General features: G+C 35.6%; 1 protein-coding gene across 1 annotated transcript; it reads left to right on the top strand.

Annotated features, from left to right (window-relative positions):
• Window positions 1-15,103: 15,103 nt before the first annotated feature.
• LOC126057225 (olfactory receptor 12-like) lies at window positions 15,104-16,030 on the top strand. Its single transcript, XM_049852686.1, has one exon. It carries the CDS (start codon window positions 15,104-15,106, stop codon window positions 16,028-16,030), a length of 927 nt encoding a protein of 308 aa, XP_049708643.1.
• The last annotated feature ends 4,458 nt before the right edge of the window (window positions 16,031-20,488 follow it).

Raw genomic sequence — 20,488 nt, 5'->3', positions numbered from 1 at the left:
TTCCTTGGAACTAGTAAGAACTATATGAATTTTTGCCAGCTTGGACCTCTTCCTTCAGCACCATCCGTTCCTGATCATATGCTACCTCCTGAAATGGTTGAAAGTTTACCAATTCTTTTTCATATAGTGACTGTGTGTTCCTTCCATCTTCTTTTGATGCTTCCTGCATCATTTAGTATTTTCCCTGTACAGTCCTTCAATATTGAAACTTGCGGCTTGAAGTTTTCCTTCAGGTTTTTCAGCTCGAGAAATGCCAAGTGTGTTCTTCCCTTTTGGTTTTCTAACTCTAGATCTTTGCATGTGTCATCACAATACTTTGTCTTCTTGAACCAGCCTTCAAAATCTTCTTTTCAGCTCTTTTACTTCATAATTTCTTCTGTTTTCTTTAGTTATTTGATGTTTCCAGTGCAAGTTTCACAGTCTCTTCTGACATCTATTTTGGTCTTTTCTTTCTTTCCTCTCTTTTTAAAGACCTGTTGCTTTCTTCTTGCATGATGTCCTTGATGTCTTTCAACAACTCGTCTGGTCTTCGGTAATTAGTGTCCAATGCATCAAATCTATGCTTGAGATGGTCTCTAATTTCAGGTGGGAGATACTCAAGGTTGTACTTTGGCTCTCATGGACTTGTTTTAATTTTCTTCAGCTTCATTTTGAACTTGTATATAAGCAATTGATAATCTTTTTCACAGTTAGATCCTGGCCTTATTCTGACTGATGATATTGAGCTTTTCCATTGTCTTTTTCCACAGATGTAGTCAATTTGATTCCTGTGTATTCTATTCGGCAAGGTCCATGTGTATAGTTGCTGTTTATGTTGTTGAACAAAGGTATTTGCAATGAAGAAGTTGTTGGTCTTGCAAAATTCTATCATGCAATCTCTGGCATCATTTCTATCACCAGCACCACATAATCCAACTACGAATCCTTCTACTTTGTTTCCAACTTCTGCGTTCCAATCACCGTTAATTCTCAACGCATCCTGATTGCATATCTGATCAATTTCAGACTGCAGAAGTTGGTAAAAAAAAAAAAAAAAATCTTCATTTTCTTCATCTTTGGCCATAGTGTTTGGAGTGTAAATTTGAATAATAGTCATATTAACTGATCTTCTTTGTAGGTGTATGGATATTATCCTATCACCGACAGCGTAGTGCTTCAGGAAAGATTTTGAAATGTGTTTTCTGATGATGAATGCAACATCATTCACCTTCAACTTGTCATTTCCAACACAGCAGACCATATGGTTGTCTGACTCAAAATGGTCAGTAACGGTCCATTTCAGCTCACTAATGCCTGCAATATCTATGCTTATACATTCCATTTCATTTTGGCCTATTTCAAGTTTTATGAGAAGAACAGTCTTCCTGGGAAAAACAATTGTTCTTATCAGGACTGAGTTATTTCACATGGGGAGCCACGGAACTTATGACAATTAGTTGACAACCCTGTCTGCTAAGAAAAACATGATAAGAAAATAAATTGCATACAGTAGAGCAAATAGAACCTTATTAAAATAGTGTTAATATTGGACTTTTAGGAGAGGATACTCAGGCCCCAACTGATTTAATTGAGGCATTTTGGAAAGGTCTCAAAGGACCATAGAATCTTATAGATGATCAGACCACAAAGGAAAGGAAATGTTAAACTCTGATGACTCAGTAATCCAGAGTGTGAAGTTGCCTTGTGAGGACATGATCAAGCCTCAGAATTGCAGGCAAATAATCAGTTCCATCAGAAAATCAGGACATTTTCTGATCTAAATGTTACTCCATATGAATGATGATTTTTCCTACATCTCACTTTGGATGTCTTTCTGAAACTGAAGCTTTCAGAAGTTGTGTTAAGTCTTGACTGGTAAAAGAGATGAAGCAACATTTTTAGAGATGGAGTCCAAAAGAAAAGATGTGAAGATGCTCCTGATGATTTTATTACATGCACATATCATTCATCTCTCCCTACTGGAAGGGAAGAAGGAATTATTCCTTTATCTATTAACAATCAGAGATTTATGTCGTGAAAGGACTCAGGGTCATTTCAAAAGAAGACAACATTTTGCTCTCCATTTTTTGAGGTTACCTAGGAACTTCCCAAGGGTCCTCCCCCAGGTCCTTTTTTTTGTTTTTTTCTTCTTCATTAATGAAACTGATCTTCTTACATGCATTGGATTTTTACCATGTTTGTAAACCTTACAACTAGACATGAATCAGTTACACGGTTAATTTAGCCTTTGATAAACCAACTTCATGATGCAGAACCACAGCAAGATGAGGTTTGGTGCCTTCCTAAACTAATTAAGCCTGTTTAAGAAGTGTTCTCAGTTAAGTTATTACACAATTGCTAATAAGGGAGCTCTTCCTTTTTATTGCTGAGCTGTATTACTGTCTATGGATATACTACAGTTGCTTTTTTTTTTTTTAATGCATTCTCTTTAGTGAACAATACCTGGAATGTTTTCAGTTTTGTTTGTTCATTTGCTTTTTTATTGTGCTTTAAGTGAAAGTTTACAAATCAAGTCAGTCAAAAACTTATATACACCTTGTTATGTACTCCTAGCTGCTCTCTCCCTGATGAGACAGCACAGTCCTCCTCTCCACCCTATATTCCCCATATCCATTCAGCCAGCTCCTGTCCCCTTCTATCTTCTCATCTTGCCTCCAGGCAGAAGCTGCACACATAGTCTCATGTGTCTACTTGAAACAAGAAGCTCTGTCCTCACCAGTATCATTTTATGTCTTATAGTCCAGTCCAATCCCTGTCTGAAGAGTTGGCTTTGGGAATGGTTCCAGACTTGGGCCAACAGAAGGTTTGGGGAATTAACAATAATTTTTAATATTTAATACCTAGTCTAAGGATCCCTGGTGGTGCAGTGGTTAAGTGGAACATTCTCTAGAATAGACCACATATTAGGTCATAAAGCAAGCCTTACAAGAATACAAAACATTGAAATATTACAAAGCACCTTCTCTGACCATAACAGAATAAGCAATAACAATAACAGAACAAGCAGGGAAAAGAAATCAAACACTTGGAAACTGAACAATACACTACTCAAAAAAGACTGGATTATAGACGACATTAAGTATGGAATAAAGAAATTCATAGACTCAAATAAGAATGAAAACACTTCTTATCAGAACCTTTGGGACACAGCTAAGCAGTCCTCAGAGGTAAATTTATAGCAATAAATGCACATATCCAAAAAGAAGAAAGGGCCAAAATCAAAGAATTATCCTTATAACTTCAACAAATAGAAAAAGAGCAACCAAAGAAATCCTCAGGCACCAGAAGAAAACAAATAATAGGAATTGGAGCAGAACTAAATGAAATAGGCAACAGAAAAACAATTCAAAGAATGAACAAGACAAAAAGCTGATTCACTGAAAAAATCAATGATATTGTTAAACCACTGGCCAAACTGACAAAAGAAAAACAGGAGTGGAAGCAAATAACCCGAATAAGAAATGAGATGGATGATATTACAACAGACCCAACTGAGGTTAAAAGAATCATATCAGAAACATATTTACTATAAAAAATTGTACTCTAACAAATTTGAAAACCTAAATAAATTGATGAATTTCTAGAAACACACTGCCCACCTAAACTAACACAAACAGAGGTGAAACAACTAAATAAACCCATAAAAAATGAAGAGGCTGAAAAGGTAGTTACAAAACTCCCAACAAAAAAAAAAGGCCTGGCCTGGATGGCTTTACTGCAGATTTCTACCAAACTTTCAGAGAAGAGTTAACACAACTAATACAAAAGGTATTTCAGAGCATAGAAAGGACCAAATACTTCCAAACTCATTCTATGAAGCTACCATATCCCTGATACCAAAGCAAGCTAAAGACACTACAAAAAAAGAAAATTACAGACCTATATCCTTCATCAACTTAGATGCAAAAATCCTCAACACAATTCTAGCCAATAGAATTCAACAACATATCAAAAAAATAATTCACCATGACCAAGTGGGATTCATACCAGGTATGCATTTTTTATGCAGGGATGGCTCAACATTAGAAAAACAATCAATGTAGTCCTTTGTATAAATAAAAGACAAGAAACATATGATCTTATCAATTGATGCAGAAAAGGCATTTGACAAAATCCAACACCCATTCATGAAAAACACTCTCAGTAAAATAGGAAAAGAAGGAAAATTCCTCAACATAATAAAGGGCATTATACAAAGCCAATAGCCAACATCATCCTAAATGGAGAGAGTCTGAAAGCATTCTCCTTGAGATCGGGAAACAGACAAGGATGCCCTTTATCACCACTCTTTTTGAACATTTTGCTGGAGGTCCTAGCCAGAGCAGTTAGGCTAGGTAAAGAAATAAAGGGCATCCAGATTGATAAGGAAGAAGTCAAAGTATCTCTGTTTGCAGATGACATGATCTTATACACAGAAAGTCTAAAGAACCCTCAAGTAAACTACTGAAACTAATAGAAGAGTTCAGCAGAGCATCGGGATACAAGATAAACATACAAAATCCACTGGATTCCTCTACACCAACAAAAAGAACACCGAAGAGGAAATCACCAAATCAATACCATTTACAGTAGCCCCCAAGAAGATAAAATACTTAGGAATAAATCTTACCAGAGACGTAAAAGACCTATACAAAGAAAACTACAAGACACTACTGCAAGAAACCAAAAGAGACCTACATAAATGGAAAAACATACTTTGCTCATGGATAGGAAGACTTGACATTGTAAAAATGTCTATTTTACCAAAAGCGATCTATAGATACAACACAATTCCGATCCAAATTCCAATGACTTTTTTCAGTGAGATGGAGAAACAAATCACCAACTTCATATCAAAGGGAAAGAGGCCCTGGATAAGTAACACATTACTGAAAAAGAAGAACAAAGTGAGAGGCCTCACTCCACCTGATTTAGAACCTATTTTACTGCCACAGTAGTCAAAACAGCCTGGCCCTTGTTTAACAACAGATACATAGATCAATGGAACAGAATTGAGAATCCAGACATAAATCCATCCATATATGAGTAGTTGATATTTGACAAAGGCCTGATGTCAGTTAAATGGGGGAAAAGACAGTCTTTTTAACAAACAGTGCTGGCATAACTGGATATCCTTCTGCAAAAAAATGAAACAAAACCCATACCTCACACCATACACAAAAATGAACTCAAAGTGCATCAAAGACCTAAATATAAAATCTAAAATCATGGAAGAGAATATAGGGACAATGCTAGGAGCCCTAATACAAGGCATAAACAGTATACAAAACATTACTAACAATGCAAAAGAGAAACTAGATAACTCAGAGCTCCTAAATATGAAACACCTATGCTCATCCAAAGACTTTACCAAAAGTAAAAAGATTACCTACAGACTAGAAAAAACCTTTTAGCTATGACATTTCTGATCAGTGTCTGATCTTTAAAATCTACATGAAACTGCAAAAACTCAACTACAAAAAACAAATAACCCAACTAAGAAATTGGCAAAGGATATGAACAGGCACTTCACTAAAGAAGACATTCAGGCAGCTAACAGATACATGAGGAAATACAATCATTAGCCATTAGAGAAATGAAAATCAAAACTAAAATGACATTCCATCTCACTCCAACAAGGCTGGCATTAATCCAAAAAACACAAAATAATAAATGTTGGAGAGGTTGTGGAGAGACTGGAACACTTATATACTGCTGGTGCAAATGTTAAATGGTATAATCAGTTTGGAAATCAATTTGGCACTTCCTTAAACAAATAGAAATAGAACTACCATACGATCCAGCAATCCCACTCCTTGGAATATATTCTATAGAAATAAGAGCCATTACATGAACAGGTATATGCACATCCATGTTCACTGAAGCACTGTTTACCGTAGCAAAAAGATGGAAGAAACCACCGTGCCCATCAATGGATGAATGGTTAAATAAATTATGGCATATTCACACAATGGAATGCTATGCATTGATAAAGAACAATGATGTTCTGTAAAATTTCATAACATGGAAGAATCTGGAAGGCATTATGCTGAGTAAAATTAGTCAAATGCAAATGGACAAATATTGTATGAGGCCACTCTTACAAGAACTCAAGAAACAGTTTAAACAGAGAAGAAAATATTCTTTGATGGTTAGAAGAGTTGGGAGGGAGGGAGGGAGGGAGAGGGGTTTTCACTAATTATATAGTATACAAAAACTATTTTAGGTGAAGGGAAAGACAATGGTTAATACAGGAGAGGTCAGCACAACTGGACTAAACCCAAAACAGTTTCCTAAATAAACTGAATGCTTCAAAGGCCAGCACAGCAGGGGCGGAGGTTTGGGGACAATGGTTTCAGGGGACATCTAAGTCAATCGGCATAATAAAATATATTAAGAGAACATTCTGCATCCCACTTTGAAGAGTGGAGTCTGGGGTCTTAAACGCTAGCAAACAGCCATCTAAGATGCATCAGTGGGTCTCAATCCACCTGGAACAACAGAGAATGAAGAACACCAAAGGCAGAAAGTAATTATGAACCCAAGAGACAGGAAGGGCCACATAAACCAGAGACCCCATCAGCCTGAGACCAGAAGAACTAGATGGTGTCTGGCTACAACTGATGGCTGCCCTGACAGGGAACACAACAGAGAACCCCTGAGGGTGCAGGAGAGCAGTGAGATGCAGACCCCAAATTCTCATAAGACCATACTTAATCATCTGACCAAGACTAAAGGACCCCAGAGGTCATGATCCCCAGAACTTCTGTTAGCCCAAGACAGGAACCATTCCCAAAGCCAATTCTTCAGACAGGGATTGGATTGGACTAGAAAATGATACTGGTGAAGAGTGAGCTTCTTGGATCAAATAGACACATGAGACTGTATGGGCAGCTCCTGCCTGGAGGAGAGATGAGAGGGCAGAGGGGGTCAGAAGCTGACCAAATAGACATGAAAAGAGAGAGCGGTGGGAAGGACTGTGCTGTCTCATTAGGGGGAAAGCAACTAGGAGTATATAGCAAGTACATATAAATTTTTGTATGAGAGACTGACTTGATTTTTAAACTTTCACTTAAAGCACAATTAAAAATATATATATTAAAAAACAGATACCAAGCACAAATAACAAAGCCAAAATTTTAGCAGATGGTAGGAAAAAGATATTTAAAAAATCAACATTAGTCTTAAATTAGCCCCAACACCTAGTAGTGTGCTTCAAGTCCTTGAAGCATTTACTAATGAAGATCAAAGACCACAGCCTTCAGTATGGATTGGACCTCAACATAAAGAAAACAAAAATCCTCACAACTGGACCAGTGAGCAACATCATGATAAACGGAGAAAAGATTGAAGTCCTCAAGGATTTCATTTTACTTGGATCCACAATCAACAGCCATGAAAGCAGCAGTTGAGAAATCAAAAGATGCATTGCATTGGGTAAATCTGCTGCAAAGGACCTCTTTAAAAGGCTGAAGAACAAAGATGTCACCTTGAAGACAAGGTGCGCCTGACCCAAGCCTTGGTATTTTCAATCACATCATATGCATATGAAAGCTGGAGAATGAATAAGGATGACCAAAGAAGAATTGAAGCCTTTGAATTGTGGTGTTGGCGAAGAATATAGAACATACCATGGACTACCAAAAGAACAAAAAAATCTGTCTTAGAAGTACAACCAGAATGCTCCTTAGAAGCAAGGATGGCGAGACTGTGTCTTTCATGCTTTGGACATGTTGGCAGGAGGGATCAGTCCCTGGAGAAGGGCATCATGCTTTGCAAAGTACAGGGTCAGTGGAAAAGAGGAAGACCCTCAAGGGGGTGGATTGACACAGTGGCTGCAACAATGAGCTCAAGCATAACAACAATTGTAAGGATGGTGCAGGGCTGGGCAGAGTTTTGTTCTGTTGTGCATAGGGCCACTATGAATTGGAACTGACTCGACGGCACCTAACAAAAACAATAACCTAGTAGCGGGATTAATCCTGAAACTAGAACAATAAGAGAGACACCTGCAATGACCTATAAACCCAACCTTTGTGCATTAATTAAACAAAAGCTTTTAGTAGAAAAATAAATAAATAAATTTTATCATATTTGTGGAAATATATTTATCCCACCTCCCATGGGTCCATCAATTTGTTGAACTGTGGTGGTTTGCGTGTTGCTGTGATCCTGGAAGCTGTGCTGCTGGTATTCAAATACCAGCAGGGTCAGCCAGGGTGAACAGGTGTCAGCTGAGCTTCCAGACTAAGGCACACTCGGAAGAAGGGCCTGGAAGTCCACTTCTGAAAAAAATTAGCCAGTGAAAATCTGATGAAAAGCAATAGAGCATTGTCTGATATACTGCAGGAAGGTGAACCCCTCATGTCGGAAGGCAATCAAAACATGACTGGGGAAGAGTTACCTTCTCAAAGTAGAAAAAAAAAAATTAATTACACGCATGGAGTAAAGCTTTTGGGGCTTTCATTTGCTGATGTGGCATGACTCGAAACGAGAAGAAACAGATGCAAATATCCATGAATAATGGGAAAGTGGAATTTACAAAGCATGAATCTGGGAAAATTGGAAGTTTGGAGGTTTAGGGTCATGGTTTCATGCGACATTCCAGTTAATTGGCCTAATATCATGTTTAGTACCTCTGTTGTGCCTCCTAGTTTGGTGTGTAGTGCTTGGTGTCTTGCAAGTGGCCATCCAAGACACAATGTTTGGTCTCTGTTTGCCTGGAACAACAGAGGAAGAAAGAGAATCAGAAACAGGAGAAAAATATGGAATATGTGGATAGTTGCCTCCATGAACAACTGCCTCCTTTGCCATGAGAACAGAAAAATTGGATGGCATCTGGCTAACGTCAAAAGGGGAAAATGCAGAACAAAATAGCAAATGCTTATGGACTCTAGACTTTCTGGAGCCATGAAGGTTGGAAGAACCCCTGAAACTATTGTTGCGAGATAATCTTTAAAATCAAACAATAGTTTAGCTTAACTAGTAAAACATATCTGCCTTGAGCATTACACTCTTTTAAGAACTATCTATATGGAATCAAACTGAAAACAGCAACTCAAAAGATTAGATAGGAAACATAGAGAGTGGTGAATTTATGTTAATGGGGAAGTAACAATTTCCGAAAAGGAGGGTGAGAATGGTTATGTAACTGGAAGAATTTAATCAATGTCACTAAATGGTACATGTAGAAACTGTTGAACTCATGTATGTTTTGCCATGTATATCCTCAACAACAATAAAAAAAAAAATCTATTAAAAATATAGATATAGCACACTTTTTATTCCAAGAGTATATTTTGAATTATGGCAACTTATATCAAATGCTGATTTTACCTCATGTTACTCCAGACATTTACACATAAGTCTTAACGACACTTTTAAAACTTCTTACACCTGGTTAAGAAAAAGAAACTTTTTAAGTGCAATGAAACCCAGCTTGCTTACTTTCCTTTCTAAAGAGAATGCCTGGTAGTTAGATAAGCATATATTTCTTTTCATCACAGATCAATCTTCTGAAGGCAGGGTTCCAAAACTATGTGGTCTGTCCTCCTTTAACAATCCCTTTGACTTATCTCTTCGTTCCTATCATATCCCATCTTCTGCTGAGTTTATTTGAATCCTTGTGGTCATTTTATTATTAATTAGAAAACACTTTCAAGTAGCATTTTTATTTACTCATGTTGTTGTTGATGCTATTTTTTATAAATTGTGGATGCTATTTTTGAATGAATTATATGTTTAGAATCATAATACTTGATTTCTAGGCAAGAAAGGTAATTTAATTATGTCAGTTTTCCCAAATTGCGCAATAGAATTAAAGCCATGTTATGTTCCTATATGGACTCCAGACCATTTCAACTGGACTTCAGGGAATATTAGAACAAATGGCAAAGTCTATGGAATTAGTTCACATTTTCTTAAAATTCCAACTCCACTAATTACTGTCTAAATGATTTTTTAATATAGAAATTTCATAATTTTGTTATATATTAATTGGGAAATAATATGACTTGTAGGAATATGTCAAAGATTAAACAAGTAAACATTTTTGCAGGTAACATAAAAAAACATAGATTTAATAAATGACATATTTTGGCCTGTTATGATAAATGGTTTATATATTAGTTATCCTTATATTCAAAAAGATACAAAGCAGAAAACTTTCTTTTTCTATTACCTTTTACTGTGAAAATTCAATTCAGTAAAAATCTAATCTAAAAGATAATACAGAATATATCTGAAGACTGTGTTTGTATCCTTGATTTTGACTAGGACACCAGAAGGCTAGAAATCTGACCAGTATCTCTCACTCTTCATTTCCTGCAGTCTTAGTCTGGAGTAAAGACCTTGAGCCTGGGTAAAAGCAGATAAAATATGAGGTGAACCTCTTTCTATTAAAACTGGCAACCTCAAAACATAAGTATGACGTACTCATTTTATGGGTAGGCATCATATTATATTTTATATAAAAAATTCATTTTTTTAAACTCTTAAATCCATTTAAATGTGTTCAACAAGACATTGCTTCAGAGATTCTAAATATACGTGTAATTTACAAGTTTGCCATTTATATAAAATATGTACCTTTCATTTTTTATTATAAATATATGTATATATATGTATATATGTATGTATTATCTCTACTCTGGGACTTTGTTTTGTCTCTTTGCCAAGTTATAACTCTTGAGGGAATCAAAACGCTCTTATTAAAACAAAACCTTAGAGAATAAACCTCAGATGACCAGCTCTAAGGAAGCGGTGCTATAAATCCCACTCCTGTCTCTGGCAAAATTGTACTGTGGAAGTTTCACGTGGACATTCCTAATCACAGGGCTGATGTGGTACCAACTGTGAACCATCTAGGAACAGAAGGCCCAGGACATTTAGGTGAGGTTTATTTTACTGAAAAAATAGAACACTGTCAAAAAGTCCCTGTGACAAATTCAGTTCTTTTAAAATCTAGTAAATTCAGTGGGAAAGCTAAATCAATCACAGTTTACTGATGAGCTCCAACTGATCTGGGAAAAAAGCAGATCTCAATTAAAAAGGTATCGGGTAATAATTAAACTACTACTAATAAAGAGAATACTCATATGATGCGTATTGTATGCCAGGGACTCTTCAAAGTGCTTTTATGTATGAAACACTTTTAATCCCAACAATGAAGCACACAGTCTCAGTATAACATTTGACAGGTCAGGCTACTAAATTTCACAAAGAATAAGACACTTGTCAAAGGGAATTTAGCTACTAAGTGTTTGCATCAAGGGCTCTGGCAACAGAAACCCTGGTTTTAACTTTTATTTTACATTGTTTCTCTGTGGCATGTCACCCATGGCACTATGTTCCTTTAACACACAAGTCTAAAACCTATTCCTCCAACAGGGAGAGACCTGTTAAATGGACATTTAATAATGCATAGACCAATGTTTAGACCTTTTAAATTGTGGATGACTGATGCAAATTTTAAATAGGAGTTTTTACCTCCATAGAAATAGAAACTCAAAATGCTTCAACTTGACTCTTAAATATATATATATTAAAGAATCCTTTAAGAACATTGTGGCATGGGCTCTGAGCCAAGTTTACTAGATTTCTTTTGTGGCTTCATCTTTCCTAATGGAGCCCTGGTGGTGAGTAGTTAAGATCTCAGCGGCTAACCAAAAGGTCAGCAGTTCAGATCCACCAGCAGCTCCTTGGAAACCCTATGGGGCAGTTCTGCTCTGTCTTTTAGAGTCTCTATGAGTCAAAATCTATTCAACGGCAACAGATTATTTAATAATAGTGTGAACTTGAATAAATTGTCTGACTCTTTCAGTTATTACTCTTTCAGTAATTATAGTACTTACCACATAAGGTTTTTAGGAGTATTAAATAAGGAAATACATGCAAAGTAGTTGGGATCATGCCTGGCATAGGAAGTCTATTCAATCTATTTTATTATGGAAGACATCAGAACACGTTGCTCAACTTTTCTCATTGGACTACTGGCAGAATAAAGCAAAAAACAAAACAAAAAAACAAGGTCATTGCCGTCGAGTGGATTCCAACTCATAGCGACCCTATAGGACAGAGTAGAACTGCCTCATTAAGTTTCCAAGGAGCGCCTGGTGGATTCAAACTGCCAACCTTTTCGTTAGCAGCTGTAGCACTTAACCACTACTCCACTTAGAAATATACTTCTTGTCTTAAAAGTCCAATGCACACTCCATAATATCACACTGAGTTTTCACAGCCTCAATTTTTAAAAAATTTTCTTTAGCTGAAGAGTTGTTTTTTTATATTTATCCAAAGAAGAACTGTAAGAATTGTGACATCTCCCAATAATGTTTTATTATATTCGTTTTGCCTTATTTCCATAGATACAAAGAATCAACATAAGATACAACTGTATATTCAAAGGGAAAAATAGATAATATTAGCTATTAACAATGAGTGCACTTCAGCACTTGTCTATTTGGAGGACTCAGTCTCACACATTAGAAAACAGAAGTGAGAGAAACTTAGGCAATTATTTCCCATGTTTACAAAACTCATTATCTACCTAGTCAGAATTAGGCTCCAGGCCCAATCACTCACAAAATATTTACTACATCATGCTATCTGTCAAGATGGTGAAGTTCTAGTGATTAAAGAGAATGTTTTGGACTGAACGCTAATTACAGAGCAAGAAAATCTATAATAAAACAGCATATGGTATAACGCCTGTAAATGTGGGGGCCGTGAGAACAGGCCCTGGAGTCAGGCCAAAAACCTGGCCCCTTACTCATGGGAGACCTTGGCATGGTTTTTAATGCTCCTCTGTAAAACTTTCCAATATTAGCATGTGGGGTTTTTGTGAGTGTTAAGTAAAATAAAGCCAATTAGGAGCCTTTTTCGTTGTTGTTTTTTGATTGAGTAGTTTATAATCATTGTTCAATAAATGTCAGGTTTTATTTTTGGCCTTGGGTCTGTGATCTTTTATTTTATGTATCGATGTGTTACAGTGCAACCACAAATGCTGCATCTTGAAAAGCACCCAAAACCTTTGGATCTAAGACTGTAAACTTCTCTTATATGTAATTTATATATGTCATTAATAACCGACAAAAATGTCATTCATAATTTTATTTATTTATTTATTTTTGGTGAGAATTCTTTCCTCATATGAGATTCTGTGGTACTGACAGTTCCAGGAAGAGATGGGCTTTGGTGAGACGAAAACACTTATTAGCTAATTTATTCACAAGGACATTTATGTCTTGTCTATTATATTCCTCCTTCTAAGAGAAAATAATGTTACTACACCCTGATTGTTTTATTATAAGTAATAATTTTAAAACAGCAACTACTATTTTATATGAAAATGACTTACTTTACCCTCCTGTAATATTGGGATAGTCTGGGTGGCACAAACGCCTAAGCACTTGGCTGCCAACTGAGAGGTTGGCGGTTTGAGCCTACCCATTGGCAACTTGAAAGAAAGACCTGGCCATCTGTTTCCAAAAAATCAGCCATTGAAAACCCTACGGCTCTCAGTTCTACTTTGCGCACATGGCATCTCCAAGAGTTGGAATCAATGTGACAGCAGCTGGTTTTTGTTTTTGCTTTTTAATATTGGAATGACTTTGTGATTTGATTCAAGACGTAGGTTCCTTAGGCTTTAAAATTAATATCCAAAATAAGGAGTTATGTTATACTCTGCCCATTATGAAATAAAGGTGTAACCAAACACATCCAGTCAGTGGTGTGAAGAGGCATCGCTCAGAACGTTTATTTGAATCCCTACTCTCAGCCAAGTGCTAATCTAGTTGTTCGAGTTAGAGTAGTGAAGTAAATATTACAGTCGTTCCTAACCTGGAAGCAGGAACTTATGTAAAAACCACCAACCAAAAAACACTCTCACATTTATATTTGGGAGATGTTATCCAAAGAAAAAAGTCAAAAAAAAGTATAAAATCATATTTTATGAAATTCTGAAGAGCTGGATGATTGAGGTTTGGTAAAGAATTTTAGTGGTATAAATTTTAAGAGGACCAGGGTAGAGTTCATAAGACAAGAGAGTCAATCCATGTTTATTTTGCATTTACTCTGTGTAAACCTGTCATATTCTATGTTATTTACTGTTCCTCATGTGTTTATTTCCACTTTGTGCAGAGTAGCAGAGTTTTAGTAAATTTACAAATGACAAATGCACAAATATACACACACAGTTTGAAATGATGGCACGCATGCTTCAGCTCTTTTGCTTGTTGTCTCTTTTTAACTGTTGTGCTTTTTCATGGCTAACTGTATGGATCAACAATAGCCGAGTCATCATTTCTCTAGCAATTATGAACATTCCTCTGAAACACTGCTTCATCCAGTGCTTAATTTTCTGTGAATGGGATTCACACCCCTCAGTTGAATTCCTCATTATTTACATAGGTCAAGTAATTTTAAATATACTCCTTGAATATGTTTTCTTTATAATGTTATCCTGCTAAATTTGTAGTAATCTGCTACAACTGCAATAGGAAACTAATACATACAGTGTGAGAAAACAGCGGGAATGAATAGATTTTACACACATAATCAAGTCGATTTGCCAATACCTATCCTATTCCCAGCCAAGAATAATAATTCTTATAATGCAAAACTAACAAAGTAGCTACGCACTGGGTGTTCTCGTGTCCATCATTGTCCTCTGATTTTGAGATTTACTAAAAAAAAAAAAAAAACAGGAATGTGAAGTGAAGATATGACTGTAAATAGATCATAGATGCCTTTTCCATGTTTTATTGATGTGATTAGAATTGAAAAATACAGTGATACATTAACAGATGCAGATGATTTATTTGTGAATACTTACTTATTTCTGATTTGTTTCCCTAGTAGCATAAACATTTCACAGTACATGAATGCATTGGACCAAAACATTGTACCCAGGATCACAGACAGAACTTCTTCAATACCTCGTGAAGATCTCAAATATAATTTCATGTGTTTAAGCATTAAATAATATTGACTGACAACATTTTTTTCTCTCTCACTTCCTTGGCTTGTCCCGTTCTTTTCTTCTTCTTTTTCTCCTCTTTCTTCTGCTCCTTTTTCTCCTTCTTGCTCTTCTGTCTCTCTCTGTTTCTTGTTTTTGCTGTACTTAATGATGAATTTTTCAACTGTCTCGACATTTGTTCTACTTGGATTCGGAGGGGGTCCAGGGATGCAGGCAATACTATTTCTGATCTTTTCGATCTTGTATGTCTCATCTGTGGTTGGGAACTTTGGCATGATCTTAATTATCAAGGTGTACTCCCACCTCCACACCCCGATGTATGTCTTCCTCCAAAGCCTTTCCTTGTTGGACATCTGCTATTGTTCCACAATTGCACCTCAGGCTCTGGTGAACTTCTTGCAGAAAGACCACATGGTTTCCTTTGGTGGGTGTGCAGCACAATTTTTCTTCCTGTCTCTTTTCGGTACCACAGAGGCCTTCCTCCTGGCTGCTATGGTCTATGACCGCTACATCGCCATCTGTAACCCCCTACAATACTCTGTGAGTATGTCTCACCAAGTCTGTGTATGCTTAGTGGTGGGGTCCTACTTATGGGGTTTAGTGAATGCTGTCACTCAAACGACAATGACTTTCACATTGCCCTTTTGTGTGTCCAATGAGATCAATGACTTTTTCTGTGACGTACCTCCACTCTTGTCCCTCTCATGCTCAGATACGTTTATAAACCAATTGGTTCTTCTTGGTTTATGTGGCTCCATTATTGTCAGTACATTCCTGATTGTATTGGTCTCATACATCTGCATCATATCAGCAATTCTGAGGATCCATACTGTGCAGGGACGCCAAAAAGCTTTCTCCACTTGTGCCTCCCACCTCACTGGGGTGTGCTTGTTTTTTGGTACTGTTTTCTTCATGTATGCACAACCCAGTGCCACCTTCACCATGGATCAGAGTAAAGTGGTGTCCATCTTTTACACTATCGTCATCCCCATGTTGAACCCCCTGATATACAGCCTGAGGAACAAAGATGTCAAACAAGCTCTGAGGAGCAGCAGGCAGAAGCTCTCTTTGTGATTCCTGTGGCTGTGAATCTCTTAAACTGTACTGGACTTCTCTGGAAATCACTGCTACTAAATGGATTATGTTTTTCAAATCTGCCATTCATGAGTTTTTTTAGTTTAACTATTGAAGTCTGTGATCTAGAAGGTAGAGTGTATTTTAATTGTATTTATATGTCCACCGACAAACAGAAATCTAGAACTTATGCTAAATAAAGTGTTGTAAACTGGAAAAACAGATGATTGAATGGATACAAACTGCAACACTCTTCTTCAAAGTTCTTCCATCTCATGTGTCTAGCATCAGCCTGTGAGAATTTCGTATCTTCCACATCCTCATTAATTTTGGTATAGTCCATTTTCTTTTAGTCATTCTTGTAGTAGTGTGGTGCTCTCATTGTGGTTTTGAGATGCATTTCATAAATGACAAATAATGTTGACCATCTTTTAAGGTATTTATTTTTCATCTGTACATCTTTGCTTGGTGAAGTGTCTGCTCAAATCATCTGCTCATTATTTTTCATCAGAATGTTAATATTATTATTGAGATCTGCAAATTCTTCATGTCTTCTCAATGCATGCCTGTTATGAGATATATGATTTGCAAGTATTTTCTCCTAGGCACTGACTTATCTTTGAATTATCTTAAGAATGTTCTTAAATGAGCAGACATTTAAAGTTTAATTAAATCCAATTTTATTTATAAATCATTTTTCCCATTGTCCTATCTAAAAAGTCTTTGCCTAACCCAAAGCCACTAAAGTTTTCTCCCATAAGTTTTATAGTTTTAGCTGTAAATCTGTATGCTGAGCAAATAGTCCAGTAATCTGGCATATATGAAGAAGAACAAGACATTAGATTTGGAGGAAGACCCATTAACAACCCGTAATATGCAGATAACACAACCTTGTTTGCTGAAAGTGAAGAGGACTTGAAGTACTTACTGATGAAAATCAAAGACTATAGTCTTCAGTACGGTTTACACCTCAATATAAAGAAAACATAAATCCTCACAACTGGACCTATAAGCAACATCACAATAAAAGAAGAAAAGATTGTAATTGACAAGGATTTGCTTTTATTTGGATGCACAAATCAATGCCCATGGAAGCAGCAATGAAGAAATCAAAAGATGTATTGCATTGGGAAACTTTGCTGCAAAACAACTCTTTAAAGTGGTTAAAAGCAAAAATATCACTTTGAGAAATAAGGTGTGCCTGAATCAAGCCATGATGTTTTCAATTGCCTCATGCATGCAAAGGCTAGACAATGAATAAGGAAGACCAAAGAAGAACTGATGCCTTTGAATTACGGTGTTAGTGAAGAACATTGAATATACCACGGACTGACAGAAGAACAAACTGTCTTGGAAGAAGTACAGCCGGAATGCTCTTTAGAAGTGAGAATGGCAAGACCTAGTCTCACTTTGCACATATTATCAGGAGGGGCTGATCCCTGGAGAAGGACATCATGCTTGGTAGAGGGTTGGTGAAAAAGAGGAAGACTCTCAACGAGACACAGTGGCTCCAACAATGAGCTCAAGCATAAAAACGATTGTGAGGATAACTCACACCTGGGCAACATTTTGTTCTGTTACACAAGATCACTAAATTTTGGAGCCAACTCAAAGGCACCTAACAACGATGACAACAACAACAACAACAGGTATAAATTTAAGTCTATGATAACTTGAGTTAATTTTTTATGTGATGTGAACTCTAGATTTTTTTTCACATATTCAGAATCATTTCTTGAAAATGCTGTCCTTTATCCATTGGCTTGCTATTTATTGCTCCTTTGTAAAAAGTCAGTTGCCCATGTATATGTGGACCTATGTATGAAATTCGTATTGTCTTCCATTGATATACATATATTAATCTTTATACCAACACCAAACACTCTTGATTGCCATAATTTTACAAACCTTCAAATTAGACAGTGTATCTCATCCAACTTTTTTATTCTTTTAAAAATCTATTTTGCCTATTTTATTTATTTCAATTCCCATATGAATTTTAGGAAGTTGCCTTTTTCAACAAAAAAAAGGTATTGGAATTTTCATTGGGATTCAATTTAATCTGTACATCAATTTGGAAATAAATGCCACCTGACATCTTAACAATATTGCGATTTCCAACCCACTAACACAGTTTCTCTCTCCAATTATTTAAAACTTCTGTAATGCCTCTCACGGGCAGTTCTACTCTGTCCTATAGGGTCGCTATGAGTCGGAATTGACTCGACAGCACTGGGTTTGGGTTTATAATGCCTCTCAGCTTTGTTTGTTTTCAGTTTACAAGTATTTCACACTTTCTCCCCCCAAATTAATCCATAGTATTTAACATTTTTCTAGCTGCTTTAAATTATATAATTTTTATAATTTCAGTTTATGTTTGTTCATTACCAGCAAATGAGAATTAAAATTAATTTTATATATTGATCTTGTATCTTTCAAACTTGCTAATGTCAGTTATTTTTTTTAATGTCAGTTATTAATTCCACCAGATTTTTGTAGATTTTATCAGATTTTCTACATAAAGAATTACGTTATCTAAAGTATGGCTTTATTCCTTCCTTTCCAATATGATGACTGTCTCTCTTTTTATTGATTTTTTTTTTTTCTTTTTCAGTGGGATTCCTTTATTTATTTGTTTTTCCTTATATTTTCTTGCACTGGCTATACCCACTAGTACAATTTTGAATGGCAGTGATGAGAATAGAAATCCTTGTCTTGTTCCTGATCTTAGGGGGAAAATATTCAATGTTCTAATATTAAGCATAATATTAAGCTGTAGAATTTATACATATAGTCTTCCTGTTGAGTAAACTCACTTCTATTGCCAGGGTTTTTTTTTGTTTGTTTTAAATCAAGGATGCCTTTTTCTGAATCTACTATGATGATCACTTTTTTTTCCTTTTTAATTTTGTTAACATTGTTAATTAAACTTTTTTTTAATATTAAACCAAATATGCATTTTTGGGGTAAATCCATTTAGATATATTAGTATCCTTGTATATGTTTTAGATTAAATTGGGTAAAAGTTTATTTAAAATATGTTAGAATCAATGTTCATGTGGGATACTCATTTTTTAATTTACTTTCTTTATATGTTTTGACTGGATCTAGTATCAGGTTAATGCTAACCTCATGGAATTATTTGCCAAGAATCCCCTCCTCTAAATTTTTATAAGATTCATTGCAAAATTGGAATTATTTCTTTGTTTTTTTTTTTAAATTTTGATAGAATTCACCAATAAGGCATCTTCCTAAATGTTTGTTAGAATTCACCAAAGAAGGTAATAAAGTTTTTCTTAATCTACAATTAAAATTTTTAGATAGATACAGTGATACTCATGCTATCAATATCTTCTTGCATAAACTCTAGTAATTTATTTATTTCTAGGAACTTTTTCATTTAAACTAAGTTGTCCAAATCATTGGCCAAAAACAAACAAAAAAAACCTAGAGTTCTGTTTCTGTCCTTTTAATATATACAGAAAATATCAGTATGCCCCTTTTCTTATCCAAAATGTTGGTGGTTTGTGTCTTTTTTTTTTTTTTTTTCTGAGCAGTTTCCCTGGAAATTTATCTATTTTATTGATCCTCTCAGACAACCAGCTTTTGGTTTCATTGATTTTATCTATTGCTTTTCTATAGTCTATTTAATAAATTTTCTCTTCAACATTAATCGTTTCATTTCTGTTTACTTTCAGTAAATTTACTTTTATTTTTCTCCTTACTTAAGGTTGAAGCTGTGGTAGTTGATTTGAAAGTGTCCTTTTTATATTTTTTCTAACAGAGCTAGAAAATTCCATTAATTAATTCTCCTAATAGATGCTGTAGAGTCTGCCTCAAATTTTTATTTTTTATCCGATTCCAAATATATTCTAATACATCTTTTGATTTCTTCTTTGACCCATGGGCTATTAAAAAAGTGGTAAGATAATGGATTCATACACATTACAGCAAAAGTACAAGTGACAAAAAGATTGTAATAATCAAAAAATTATGCTTAAAATGACATCATCAAGAATGTGAAAATTCAACGTGTAGAAATGACAAAGAATTTGTAAATTATATATCTGTTAAGAAACTTGTATGCAAAATATAAAGAGAAGTCTTAAATTTGACAATATAAAGAAAAAACAATCCTTTAAAAATTTTATGTTTTAAATTGTACGTGAGGGTCTTTGGTCCATTTGGAGTTATTTTTTGGTATATTGTGTGAGATATGGGTCTAACTTCATTCTTTTACATGAGTATGTAGAGAAATCAAAACCCTCATCCATTACTGGATGTTATTGTTGCTAGGTACTGTTAAGTTGGTTCCAATTCATAGCGACCCTACGACCAGCAGAATGAAACACTGCCTGGTTCTGCACAATCCTTACAGTTGTTGCTATGCTTTGAGCCCATCTTGCAGTTCCTGTACCAATCCATCTTGTTGACCGTCTTCCTCTTTTTCCCTAACTT

This window comes from Elephas maximus, chromosome 13, assembly GCF_024166365.1.
Source record: "Elephas maximus indicus isolate mEleMax1 chromosome 13, mEleMax1 primary haplotype, whole genome shotgun sequence".
In the NCBI taxonomy this organism is placed as follows: Eukaryota; Metazoa; Chordata; class Mammalia; order Proboscidea; family Elephantidae; genus Elephas; species Elephas maximus.
This window is presented reverse-complemented; position numbering and strand designations above follow the sequence as displayed.